Source organism: Nelusetta ayraudi, unplaced genomic scaffold (assembly GCF_046127955.1).
Source record: "Nelusetta ayraudi isolate G7.1 ecotype Tasmania unplaced genomic scaffold, CSIRO-AGI_Nayr_v1 ptg000033l, whole genome shotgun sequence".
Lineage (NCBI taxonomy): Eukaryota > Metazoa > Chordata > Actinopteri > Tetraodontiformes > Monacanthidae > Nelusetta > Nelusetta ayraudi.
The window spans coordinates 312,501-326,509 of record NW_027466083.1 but is presented as its reverse complement, the minus strand read 5'-3'; the positions used below and the strand labels follow the sequence as shown (position 1 = coordinate 326,509).

At 48.7% G+C, this 14,009-nt stretch overlaps 1 protein-coding gene across 1 annotated transcript in view; it reads left to right on the top strand.

Annotated features, from left to right (window-relative positions):
- Positions 1-14,009, top strand: part of chd7 (chromodomain helicase DNA binding protein 7) — a 74,285-nt gene that overhangs the window by 53,553 nt on the left and 6,723 nt on the right. The window contains exons 26-33 of the mRNA XM_076031324.1: positions 1,340-1,429; positions 6,034-6,137; positions 8,895-9,024; positions 9,587-9,702; positions 10,097-10,529; positions 11,282-11,490; positions 11,983-13,005; positions 13,546-13,712. Coding sequence (XP_075887439.1) covers positions 1,340-1,429; positions 6,034-6,137; positions 8,895-9,024; positions 9,587-9,702; positions 10,097-10,529; positions 11,282-11,490; positions 11,983-13,005; positions 13,546-13,712 — 2,272 coding nt within the window. The remainder of the gene's footprint in view (positions 1-1,339; positions 1,430-6,033; positions 6,138-8,894; positions 9,025-9,586; positions 9,703-10,096; positions 10,530-11,281; positions 11,491-11,982; positions 13,006-13,545; positions 13,713-14,009) is intronic.

The following is a 14,009-nucleotide window of genomic DNA, read 5'->3' as shown; positions in this document are numbered from 1 at the left end:
CACACACACTTGGGGGTGATTATGTGGTGCCATCTGCTAGGCTGGAGCACAGTGTTGTGTGGCTAATCAGGCCTGGCACATTGATGGATGAGCACACAGAGCCTGCCAACACACACACACACACACTCTGCAACTTGTGATGCTATTGATGAACGCACACCCTGCAGAATGAGTTGCAAATGACTGCCTTTTCCCTCCTCCTCTTCTTCTTCTTCACCCTCCCCCTCTTTTCGTTGCCTCACCAAACTTTCTGCCCCCTCCCCCACTACGCCTCTGTCTTTACACTCCTCTCCCACCCTGCTCCTCCCACTAGCCTCCTCCCCCTCCTCCTCCTCCTTTTCTCATTCTACTCTTCCTCCCCTCCTCTTCCTCTTCTTTCTCCCACTCGTCTTCCTCCTCCTCCTGCTCCTTCTTTTTCCCATACTCCCACTCTTTCACCTCTTGTCTCCTCTCCCTCGTCCTTTCTCTTTCTCTTCCTCCTCCTCCCCCTCCTCCTCCTCTCTCTTCCTCCCCTCCTCCTCTTCCTCTTCTTTCTCCTACTCGTCTTCCTCCTCCTCCTCCTTCTTTTTCTACTACTCCCACTCTTTCACCTCCTCTTGTCTCCTCTCCCTCGTCCTTTCTCTTCCTCCCATCCTCCTCCTCTCTCTTCCTCCCCTCCTCTTCCTCTTCTCTCTCATACTCCCCCTCTTTCACCTCCTCTTGTCTCCTCGTCCTCTTTCTCTTCCTCCTCCTCCTCCTCTTCCTCTCTCTTCCTCCCCTCCCCTTCCTCGTCCTTTCTCTTCCTCCCCTCCTCCTCCTCTTTCTTCCTCCCCTCCTCTTCCTCGTCCTTTCTCTTCCTCCCCTCCTCTTACTCTTTCTCCTACTCCCCCTCTTTCACCTCCTGTCTCCTCGTCCTCTTTCTCTTCCTCCTCCTCTCTCTTCCTCTTCTTTCTCCTCCTCCCCCTCTTTCACCTCCTCTTCTTCCTCCTCCTCCTCCCAGCCAGCCAGCACCTCTGCACCACATACAGTCTCTGCCGTGAAGTCTCCGTGTTAAACTCGGAGGCTCTTTTGACTTGGAGATCATGTGAACTCTTTCTTGGCGTCTCATCAACATCAATATCAAAACAAACCGCTGCAGTAGCAGCACTTTAAAGAATCACTGCTAGCTTGATCATGAGTGTTTTCCCCCCTGACAGTAAGAACTGACTTGCGTTGCCGCCGATGACGAGTGGTCCTGATCTGGATACACAGAACCGATCACTCGGTATCACTTGATTGACTGGCTTTGGACTGGAGGTCTTTCCTCTCTGCAGCGAAGGAGCCTTGAAGTGACAGCCTGCTGATCTTTCTTGTGGTGCAGGGTGCTGCTGAGAGTCAGGATGCTGTACTACCTGCGTCAAGAAGTGGTGGGAGACCAGGCTGACCGCATCTTGGACGGAAGCGACTGCAGGTCAGTGTTTGCTTCTGCCGTCTCGCCGCCCCTCCCCCTCCAATCACATCACATGGAGGGACAGGTTTGAAGAAGACGAAGAAGACCTTTATTGATCCCACGGTGGGGAAATTTACATAATTACAGCAACAACAAACAAAAAAAAGGCTACAGTGCAAAAGGTCAAGAATCATATTAACTGATGATATGGGCAAAAATAAAATATCTGGAAGTATATACAGAAAAATAAAAAGCGAGATATTTACATATTAAACCTTTGCATTTACATTTGCTACATGCTCTGCTATAAATAAGTTTCTCTTGCATCGAAATGAGAAATTGACAGTTTTGGTGCCTCCAGAAGCTCCTGGAACAGCGACTGCGACTCCTCCTCCTCAGTGTTTCTCCTCAGTGGGACCCAGGTTGGAGTTAAGGAGCTACTAAACAACCTGCTTCTGACCCCTCCACACTTGTATTGCACGTGCTTAGTAAACTGTTGCATGGGGTCATGGGTCAGCGTTTCATGACCACCTGAAGGACTCTTTAGAAAGCACAAACATCAGTGGGTTCACCTTCCTCCTCTGAAAACTTGTCAACAGTTTTTGGTCTTGCAGGGGAAACTAGGTGCTCTCAGTTGTTGGAGAGGCTTTTTTTATGCTTTGGATTCATCATGAAAGTGTGCTGTGCTAGATGGATATTTATGAATGTGATTAATAATTACTGGGAGTGTATTTCTGTCTGTTCTGGTGGCCTCTTTGGCAAGGCCCTTCCCATTCTGACATGCAACACGCGCACTTCGTCCACAGAAAATGTTTTTCAGCGCAATTTTGACCCACTTTGGGGGATTTTATCCTCCGACTGCCGTGTAGCTCCACCACCAGCCTACAGCCAGACTGTGAGTCTCTATCCATACCAGGCTGGAAGGGAAACTTCACCAATTACCAGCTGGGTTTGATTCACTCCGTCTTCCCAGGCCCAAGTGTCGGCTTTTTCCCTTGTAAGGAAGATGTGATGGTTGCAAATGACGAAACTCTGCCTGTCTGACTCTCACGGCTGAGCGCTTTGCTCAGCATTAGTTACATTACTAGTGCGGTGTTATTAGTAGTTAGTTTAGCTAGCTAGTTAGTTAGCTAGTTTACTAGTCAGTAAACCGTGGGCGGGACCTCAACGGTAGAATTTGAACTAAATCCTGTGTTTTTCTTCGTCAGTGGCCTGAGACTGAATGACCAGCAGGACAGTGGCAGAATAGAGTAGAAGAGCCTTTATGGTCGTCGCACTGCAAGCTGTTGCAACAGAATTGTGCTTCTGAGCTGTATTGCACCCTATTAAAAAAAAAAAAAAAAAAGAAAGACCTCAAGGAGATACTGTACCAGTCAAAACACACCTGCTCATGCAGTTCTTTCTTTATCGTGACAACTTTCTCCACTGCAGACATCAAATATATCAGCAAGGTTATAACATTATGCAGCAAAGAAAAACACCTTCAATAACTCTAACTATGCTTTTTATGAAAGGTGGCTATTTTGAAGAATTTCAAAATAAAACCCGTTATTTGACACTTTTACCGTTTGCTCCATAATTCCATGCATACGTAGTTTTGATGCCTTCAGTGAGAAACTGTAATGTCAATAGTCATGACAATGAAAGAAAAGTCATTCAATTCATCAAACTGTTGACTGGCAGTGTATAAACGGCATAGTTGGTTAAAAACAATCTAATAAATATAAGGCAATGCTTCCAAAGTGACAGTGTGCCATGTCTGTCCAAGGTTTCTACTGAGGTCCGTTTATAACGTGCTGAGAGGTCAGAAGTCGACTTGGGTAGTAGCTAGTAGGGATGTTAACATTAACTGTCAATGTAGAATTTAATCGATTAAATTAGTTGCAATTAAAAAAATTTTTTCGCATTTTGCTTTTTTTTTGTTAAATGCCGTGGTGTATACCTGGAAGAACAACTTTTTTTTTTTATTTATTTTTTTTTATTGAAATGTGACTCATTAGTAGTCAACTTAAAGTCAGGGGGTCAATGTTGAGGGTGTTGTTACTGTCCTCTAATGTAAAAATGGGTCACATTGGACCCTCAACATTATTGAAGGGTTAAATAATAGTGTAATAATAAATAATGTCTTCCTTGCACATTTTGCATTGTGAAATTGAGGTTCTCAGGAAAAATGCGTAACAGTTAATCGTTAATCGATCAATCTAACGATTAATGAATGAGTCGATGATTTGCATCCCTCCGAGCCAGACTTGGAGCTCTTCCTCAGTGCCCTGAGACTGAATGACAACCAGGACAATGGCAGGAGGCAATTATCATGTGAATAGGCAGGGATTGTGATTGGCTGTGCTGGTGATGTGGCAGTGGGTGCGATGTGGAGCGTTGTTCTCCTGGTCGCTGGCCAGATGTTCCAAGGCGTCTCATTTCTGGAGATTATTCTTCCTTTTTAAATTTAAACAGTTTGCCCAGCGGGCACAGAGCCCAGCCTGGCCCGGCCCGGCCCGCTTCGGTTCTGGCTGGAAGCCAATGGGCGTGGCCTTGGAAGAGCGGCAAGCGTAGGTCTTCCTCTCCAGACCTCCTCTGTCAGAACCTGACAGAACCGAGCAAGCGTTCAAAAGCAGCCACTGCCTTCAGCCACCTTCCCATTGACGTCTTCCAGAACCGGAGCGTCCACGCTGGCGGTTCCTGAACCAACTCCCCGACCGACCGCCACGCGTCGTCTCTCTGTCCGTCTCTCCGTCTCTCCCTCTCTCTACCATGCATTCTCTCATCATCTCCCATCCCCCTCTCATCACCCTTTCACCCAGATGTGAGTGTATTTATAATGTGGAGCACGTGCACTAAATGTTGATCTCTGCCACCACCACCCTCTCTCTCTCTCTCTCTCTCTCTCTCGCTCTCTCGTCCCCTTAATGGCTACTGTGACAGACCTGTGTGTGTGTGTGTGTGTGTGTGTGTGTGTGTGTGTGTGTGTGTGTGTGTGTGTGTGTGTGTGTGTGTGTGTGTGTGTGTGTGTGTGTGTGTGCCAGACGTGAGCATAAGGGCTGCCATCGTGCCAACATATGCCAGGGGGATTTAGCATGCCAGTCTTGGCGTGTGTGTGTGTGTCATGCCAAAGCCAGCATGCTGCTGTTTGCAGAGATAAGGCAGCAGCAGCGTCTCCCTGCTTCTCGCTCTCCTCCTGGCCTCCATCATCTCCATCCTCCTCCCGCTCCCATTGTGAATTGTGGTGAATTGTCTCCTCCTCCTCTTCCTGCTCCTCCTTAACTGGCTGGAGACGTCGCTCTGCGCGTCTCGCCCGCTCGTAATGAGGGTTTGATTTTTGGTTTGTCGACGGCGAGTTGATTGGCCGTCTATTCTGGAGGATTGTGCTGCTGGAGAGCAGATAACTGCCGCTGGCGGCGCTCCTAATCTCAAGAGTTGGCTTTGACCAGCACCTGTAACCTCACCGCAGCGGCTCCGCACCGCTCCGGTAATGAGGTTCATTTAATATTCCAGTGATGCACTCTGTCATGAAGAAATAACACACAATAGCACTTTTTTTTATACAGAAATACAGTTCACTATTGACGAGAGTCTTCCGACATGTTAGGCTAGGGTCAAAGGTCATTTTACAAAATGAGGTGCAGTATAAAGTGAACACTATTTTAATCCAGTGTTAATGGATCATTAGTACAACCTAAATTCCTATTTTTATTTTTATTTTATTATTTTCTCCTTTATTTCATTTGGAGACACCATTGAAGTTCAATACCCCATTGAACGCAATGGGGTATTGATTTGAATTGAATTCTTTATTGGAGCATAACAAACCCAAGTGCTAAATCAGTTCAACAAAAACCAGAAATAAAAAAAATAAAAAAATAAAAAAATCCAAGCCTAATACTCAAAGAAAACAAATCTCCAGGAAGTGAAATCTGCTGGAAAAGGAAGAAGTAGAAAACTTATTTCCACCGATTGACTCCACAATTCATCTGCATTTCATTGCAGCCTTCATCAAAATGTATTGAAACAAGATATTCTATGCAACTATTAAACATGATCAGCTGTTACATTACCACAATTATATTACTGCACTACATTACAGTATTTTACATATTATACCTAGCCACTGCGAGTATTATGCACATGCGCTATTATTAGTACTATATATAGACACTATAAATAATATTCACCATATTCCAGATACTATATAGGAGGGTTCCTGTAGGTAGAAGTGTGTGTATCTTTCAGGGAGTTTAGACATGAAATATGAGCAATGCAAACAAACATTTGGACTCATGAGGACTTTGGTCAATTAGCGGCGCTCTGCAGAATCAACCATTCACCTCTTCTATTTGTAGGATTATCCTACAAGTATCCAACCCTTCATCTGTAATGCAGTACAGCTGAGTTAGTGGTGGGACTGTTTGGTCGACTCCAAACACCAGCACATTCAATTGGCAGAGCGTGTCTGCAATGCTGGCCTTCATCTCTAGATGGCAAATTGCTCATGATTACATTTTCCTGCTGCCTTTTTGCCTCGTGCCATTTTGCCATTGTGGTGCAAGGCTGGCTGACAAACGGCAAACACTCGCACACAACTTGTTCCAATTAGCGTCGAATTAACACGTTTGTCTCCTTGGCAGTGAGCTGGATGTGTGGATCCCCCAGCCCTTCCACGCCGAGGTGCCCGCCGACTGGTGGGACGGCGAGGCCGACAAGTCGCTGCTCATCGGCGTATTCAAGCACGGTAAGGCAACGCAACGGCGGCGCACGCTGTCTCAGCTCGCAAAGACTGAAAAAATACGGCGGAAAAGAGGACACACGGGGGCAGGAAGTGACCTCAGTGAGCAGCCAGTAAGACCAGCAGGACGCACTGGCGCCAAGGCCGCGTTCAGACTGCCAGTAAAATCCGATTCTTAGCCCATCCAGTTCAATCTGGACGGGCTAATATAGTTAATGTAGTTAATATCATAATGATATTAATGATATGATATTAATATCATAATGATATTAACTACCCCTGTAAAAAAAGATATTCAATTAATTGCGACTCATTTCATTTAATTTAATCGATTAAATTCTTAATCAACAGTTAACCGAGTCTTTGTTATAACATCCCTATTGGCTCAGTAATGTGGCCCAATCTGAACAGAGCCAGATCCCATTTGGACACACGCTTCAAACAGTGTGACCAGTCAGCCCAGCAAATCGGATTTAAGAAGGAATCTGATTTGAATCGGATTCGCCTACAGTCTGAACGCAGCCGCAGTGAGCAGCCAGTAGGACCAGCGGGACGCACTGACTCTAACAAACGCATCACACCCGCTGCTGCTGCTGCTGCTGCTGCGGCTGCCGCCGCCGCCGCTGCCACCGGTTGATTGGTGTTGCCATGGCGACGGCGGTACGCAGCTGGCAGCCCCAATGTGTTATCGAAAGCGTGATTGATGGTCGGAGTCATCACTGTCTCCCAGTGTGTGTGTGTGTGTGTGTGTGCGCGCGTGTGCACGTGTGTGTCTCTCAGCCCTGTATCCTTACTGGTGTTGATGTCATCACCCAATAAATCCAGCAGCCAGTGCTCCAGTTTGCAGTTAGCCGGGTGATGTATGCCAGACAGGAGGAAGCAGCAGCTTCATCCGGCCTTGACCTGCCTGGACCCCCCACCCTCTCTGGGTGCCAACCAGGCGCCGCCGCCACTGCCACTCCCCAGAGCGGCGGGCGAGCAGAGCCAAGTGTGGCGCGGGCGGCTGAATGGAGGCGACCCTCATTCATATTAATTTGGAATAATTGTCATAATTTTTCCATCATTGCCACTCTCTGTGATTCAATTAGCGCGCACACTCAGACGCAGCAACACAAAAGGCCTCACCCATAGTTAATCATAATCCTCATTCACTCAGGAGGCCTTCGGGGGGGGTGCACTCGCGCACGTGCTGGCTGGCTGGCTGGCTCGCGCGCATGCGCGCGCGCGCGCACGCGCGCACACACACACACACACACACACACACACACACACACACACCTGTGCCCACAGCCAAATGTTAATCATCAGGGCCTTTATGGGGTGTGTGCGTGTGTGTGTGTGTGTTTAGGAAGCATCTCGCACGCCTCCCTCTAATTGAAATGTGGAGAAAAAGAGGAGCAGAGGGATGAATAAAAGGTTAAAGAGGGAGGTGCTGCCTCACTCCCTGCTGCTCCTCCTCCTCCTCCCCACTGCCCTCATCTTACCCTCTTGCTCCATTTTTCTCCCCTCTAATTCTTATCATTCTTGCCCCCCCCCCCTCCCTCCCTCCTTCCCAGTGTGTCTCAGTAGGATCTGCACATTCTAATCTGTTCTGCCTCAGTGCCCCTAACGGACAAACACACACACACACACACACACGCAGGCAGGCATTGTATCTCACACCCACTAGCTCACTTTCACCAACGCCATGACTTTTTTTCTCCTCCCTCTCTCGCTCTCTCTCTCTCTCTCTCTCTCTCCCCCGGCTTCGCTCTCTCACCCGTTCCTCTGACACAAATGAGCACCTGCAGGCCCACTTGGATAGGCACTCATACACTGTACACACACACACACACACACTCATGCAGGCAGGCTGTCTGTCTTGTCAGCAGCTGGCTCCTGGGGTCTGCCCTTCTGCTGCTTCTTTTTGTCTACTCTATATTGGTGTGTGTGTGTGTGTGTGTGTGTGTGTGTGTGTGTGTGTGTGTGTGTGTGTGTGTGTGTGTGTGTGTGTGTGTGCGCGCGCGTTTTGGATCGTCACGTCTGTCCAGAAGTGAGCTTCAGCAGAGCCACAATCCATTTTTTTTCCCCCGACACACATTCATAGTTTCCACATCCAAGGCAGATGAGGTCAATCGACTAACTAGCTAGCGAACTAACTAACTATTAATTAATGAATTTATCATTTGCATCCCTGGAACAAAAGCCAAAACAAACAAACAAACGTGAGTTTGGAAAGATATAGGATGGACATGGAGGGGAATATTATAATTGTAAAGGACATCAATCCGTTTTCATCCACTTCGCCCTCCACCCTTTCCCACCTGCACTGGCTGCTGTCCTCGAGTTGTCTTCTCACATTTACTTTGCTTGCATAAGCTTGGTTACGTGATTTATCTATTTTTATGTTTCTCTTTAAGGCTCAAGGTTCATTTTTATTGTCAACTTGTCAAAAATGTGCAGGACACACACACAAAGTTGATTTGCTCTTTCTTTGCTCTCATGAGTTACAAAAAAGTGAAGCAAAAAAAAAAACAGACGACCTTCCTCGAAGTGCGTCGCGCAAATGCGAGAAGTGACACAGTGCAGATGTACACAGGGTGGTAGTTGTGTGCAGTTGTAGTTGAATGACAGTAGAGTACAGTGTTGTTAGCTTCCCCGGCTGGGCCGCTGAGGCTAGTGGGGGGGAAATGCAAAGTGTTCAGCATTTCAACCTGTTGGAATCAATCAAATATCAAATGAATAAATAAATAAATGAAGTATTTTTCTTCTCTCTCCCGCCAGGCTATGAGAAGTACAACTCCATGCGCGCCGACCCCTCCCTCTGCTTCCTGGAGAGGGTGGGCATGCCGGACGCCAAGGCTATCGCCGCTGAGCAGAGGGGCGCCGACATGATAGCAGATGGTGTGGAAGGGTAAGAACGGAGCTTCCGCCGGGTGGGACGCCGCTCCTCGGCTCTCTCTGCTGCTCTCCTGACAGTCAGCTGATTCATTCCTGGAAGCAGCCGCAGCCTCGTGCGCCTCTGACCTGCTTTCACTCATCCGGTCGCTACCTGGCTTCATTTACTCAGACTGAAAGAGCCTCCAGGAACTGCAAATCACGGAAAATATTGTACAGTTGTGAAAGATCTTTACGGCACTTTAGAAGAAATATGATGTCATAATCGCATATTCTTTGTTTCTTATCTCTTCGGCCTCCGGCAGAATTCAAGTAAACCGCAACATATAGGAAATTTTGATTTGATTTAATTCTTTATTCGAGCATAAAAAGAAGGAAAAAGAAATAAAAAGATACAATAATAAAAATGTGTAAGCCTAATACTAACAAAAACAAATGTCCACAACTTAAATGTTGATGCCTTATGAACCTGCGCTACATTATTGATTATGACCAGGCTGTATTCACTTTCCTGTGTGTTCTTATTGAAAGTAAATGCCGTCATTGACCTGTCCTTGACCTGTCCTTGACCTCCACAGTGAGGACGAGGACCCCGAGTACAAGCCGCTGCGGATGCCTTTTAAAGACGACTTGGATGACTTCACCAACTCCCCACTGGACGACAAAGAGGACGCCGTGGAAGGAGAAGCTGAAGGTGAAGATTTCAGTTTGGATTATTTAGTTGATTTTTTATTTATTTATTTTGATTTATTTTATTTTATTTTATTTTTTCCAGTACACATTTTTCAATACAATATACCTATGGGGGAAATGGGGATAAATAAAGCTATAAATGAAGCCATCTGCCCCTTTACAAAAAGCTTGAAAGAAAAAATATCCACAACAGCACAATGAATATCAAAATATTCATTATATAACAAATAATCATGAACGATAATAATAAAATTTTACTTTGGGCACATTTCCCTTTAATACTTCTTCAAGCAAAACAGCAGAGAACAGAATTATTCATTTTTCAAGACAATCATTTCTTCAACGTGTTTGAGTCTCCGTGGTCTAATTCCTGCCGCTCCTCCCTCGTCCTGCAGCTAAATCGGGTGAAAACGGCCAAGGTGGACCTGCGGCCCCCGGGGGCGGAGCCTCAGGCTCCAGCGAGCGTCTCTATTGGCCGGCAGCCTCGGCTCTGACGGCCCGCCTGCGCCGGCTGATCACGGCCTACCAGCGCTCCAACCGGCGCGAGCAGCTCCGCCAGGAGGCGCTGAACCGGCCCGACGGGCGGCGCCGCCGACGCAGGGACTTCCTGCCCTCCATGGCCATGGTGTCGGACGGCGCGGTGGGAGGGCCGGCCTACATCCAGGACGGAGGCGGAGTCTTCATGAGCGACGGAACCCCCTACCTGGCCAAAGGAGGGGCCTACTTCACCAAAGGGGGGCAGTTCATGGCGGAGGCCTCGCCCGTCATCAACGCCGGCGCCGCCTTGCTGCCGGACGGAGCCGTTTACTTCAAGGAGAGACGGCAGAGGTAGCGTGGCCTTGCCTTCACTGCAGCCGAGTAGAGCAGGGGTTTCCAACTGGTGGCTCGCGGGCCCAAAAGTGGCTCGAGGAGCTGTTTCGATTGGGTCGGGGGCTTTGTGGATTTTATATATCCACTGAACTGATGCATATCCAGCAGTCAACAGTTTGGCCACACCTGTTTCTTCTTGATCTCGACTACTGTCTACACTGCAGATTCACACTGAAGACATCAAATATATGAGCAAGATATGTGGATTAATGTGGCAAAAGAAAAACAATGTTCAATACCTATGTTGTTCTATATATTCTATATGAAGGGTGGCTGTTCTAGGTCGTCTAAAATATAAAAGTTGTTTGAGTTATTTCACACTTTTTTTTATTTCGTACATATTCCATAAGTGTTCATTCATAGTTTTGATGCCTTGAGTGACAATCTGCAACGTCAATAGTCATGAAAATGCAAGAAAAGCCATGAAATCAGAGGTATGTGCCCAAACCTTTGACTGCTAGTGAACATTAATAGAGAAAATGTTGCGTTTATTTTGCAGGACACACAATTCAATTCAATCATTTGATTTACTAGACATGATAGAAAGTGGGCTAGTGTTTTAATTTTTGTGGAATAAATTAAAAAATTAAATGTGGCTCCTGAGTCTCCACCAGTTGAGAACCTCAGCAGTAGAACATTCACTGTGAACTCATGGCAGTGCAGGTGATTGGCCGTCCCCCCCTCCTAAACACTGATCTCAATCCCACCAGGTGGACTCGTCGCGAGGAGGCCGACTTCTACCGCGTGGTCTCCACCTTTGGCGTGGTCTTCGACACCAAGCTCCAGAAGTTCGACTGGTCGCAGTTCAGAGCCTTTGCTCGCCTGGACAAGAAGACCGACGAGAGCCTGGAGAAATACTACTACTCCTTCATCGCCATGTGCAAGCGGGTGTGCAGAATGCAGGCCAAAGCCGAGACGGGTAAGCGAAGGCGTCGTCTCTCCGCCTCTCCATCCATCTTGCCACTTCATTGGTGCCTTCTACTCCTGCATCCTCTGTGAGAACATGCACGTGTCAGGATGGGACGTGCACAATTCCAATGCCCGTGTGTTGGTTCCCATGTTACATTCCTGCAAATCCTTGGCAATGAAAGTCTCAGTTGACTTTGTGATTTGCTTTTCTCGAGTTTCTTTTTCCCCTCAACCTGGTCAAACCCACAGTGCTGCCATGCGCTTGGAAAAAGATTTTTTTTTTTTTTCAAATCTGTGAATCAATTCATAATCTGCAACGTCACAATCGTGGTTCATCTAAGAATCAATTTTTTTTCCAACCGTATTCCCATATTCCAGTTTGCTGGCTGGTAGTTGACGATGAGTAGTTTCTACTCCTGGTGTCTCCTCTTCTTCTTCTTCTTCCAGCGTTGTGCTCATTCTCTCTCCCCCCCGCCCCCCTCTCTGTGTTTTCCGTCAGCAGAACTCTCCGACCCGACGCTGATCATCGACCCCATCACGGAGGAGCGGGCCTCTCGCACGCTCTACCGCATCGAGCTCCTGCGCCGCATCCGCGAGCAGGTCCTCCCCCACCCGCTGCTCTCCGAGCGCCTCAAGCTGTGCCAGCCCTCGTCGGACCTCCCGGAGTGGTGGGAGTGCGGCCGCCACGACCACGACCTCCTGCTGGGAGCCTGCAAGCACGGCGTGAGCCGGACCGACTACCACATCCTCAACGACCCCTCGCTGGCCTTCCTGGAGTCCCACCAGCGCTACACCAACCAGAAGGGCTCCGGAGTCTACGTAGGAGTCCAGGCGGAGGCGCCCAAACCTGACGCGGCTGCTGCTGCCGCCGCCGCTGCCACTGCGCCCCTCCTCACCCCCGCCGAGCTGGCCAGCGCCGCCGCCGCCGCTGCCAAAGTTGCAGCTAAAGACGAGGAGGGAGAAGACAAGGAGGTGAAGAGCGAGGAAGAGAAACCCGACGCAGATGTGAAAATCAAAGAAGAGGGAGAGGCCGCCGAGGTTCCGCACGCCGAGACGGAGATCCCTCAAGAGAAGGAAGTCAAGAGTGAGGTCGGAGCAGGAGGAGGAGGAGGAGGAGGGGAAACTGACGCCTCGTCTGAAAATTTGAAACAAGAGGAGGAGCAGCCAAAGGTGGAAAAGGAGGAGGAGGTGGTGAAGGAGGAGAAGGAAATGCAGATTGACGGAGAGACGACCTCCAAACCGGCAGACGACCAAGACCAAGATCCAAAAGAAACCGAGGAGGGCTCAACTGCGGTGGACGGCGCTGGGGAGCAGAAGGAGGCCAGCGCCGACCTCCAGAAAGACCCCGCCGGCTCCCCCACGGCACCGCAGGAGCACAAGGCTGACGAGGAGGAGCGCGAGGAGAAGGAGAACCCCGACTCGCCCAAGTCTCCAAAGTCGGCCGACACGGAGAAAAGCCCCGAGGAGGAAGACGAAGAGAGGCTGGACGAGGACGACAAGTCGGAGAAATCCTCTCAGGCTGAAGGTGAGCAGGAGAAGGTGGTTGGACAGCAGGTGCAGGTCGTTCTTGACGTAGAAGGGCTTCAGTTGACGCCACTGGACGTGTTATACCGATTATCGATAACAAGTCCAGTTATCGCGATCTTCTAGATCGCTCCCATAGAAAGAGCGATCTAGAAGATCGCGATAACTGGACTTGTTATCGCGGTCTTCTGGATCCAGTGGCCTCAACTGAACACTTCTACACCAGCTCGTTTATTAAACTTTATTAAAAGCCTTTTTTTGGTGGGGGTATTTTTGTTTTTGTAAATTTGAAAAGGCTTCCCAACTGCCACCAAACAATTCCTTAACATAAAACAATACAGACGGAAAATTGAAGGGAGTTTTGTGGAATAAATTTGAGTGCTGTGTAATAAATAGATTTCTCTGGCGACTTCAGGAAAAGGGAGAAAATGTGTCTCCACCAGTTGAGAACCATTGGTGTAGATCCCTGGACCATTTCAATGTTTTCCTCCTCCACCTTTTAACAAAGCGTCTCGTTATGCCCCGCCCCCAACCCCCGCAGCGAGCGCCGCGTCGGAGCAGAAGAACTTTGACGAGGAGAGCATCGCCTCGGTCAGCACGTCGGCCCACAACGAGACCCGAGACGGCTTCTGCCCCGACGACCTGGCCGAGACCTCGGCCCTGCAGGCGCTGCAGGAGCGCACCTACGGCTTCTCCTTCTGGCCCAAGGTGGGGGTGGTCCTGTGCTTGAGTTTTGTTGTGCTGGGTTGCCAGGTTTGGCCGTTTCCTGTCCTTTCCTTTGGGCGAGGGGAGATGTGCCAGGTGTTTGTCGGAAGTTTGGTTTGTTCAAATGATTTGAGCGGCTCGTGTTGCTTTTTAGTTTCACGACTGTCAGTGAGGCTGCACTGAGCGGACACCTGTCTGCCAGGCGGTAGCCACTTCCCTTAAAGGCAAGACAACATTTCTTTTAGCCAGCATTCCCAGAGAAGAAGAGAAGAATGCCGTAGGAAATGGGGAGCAAACTCA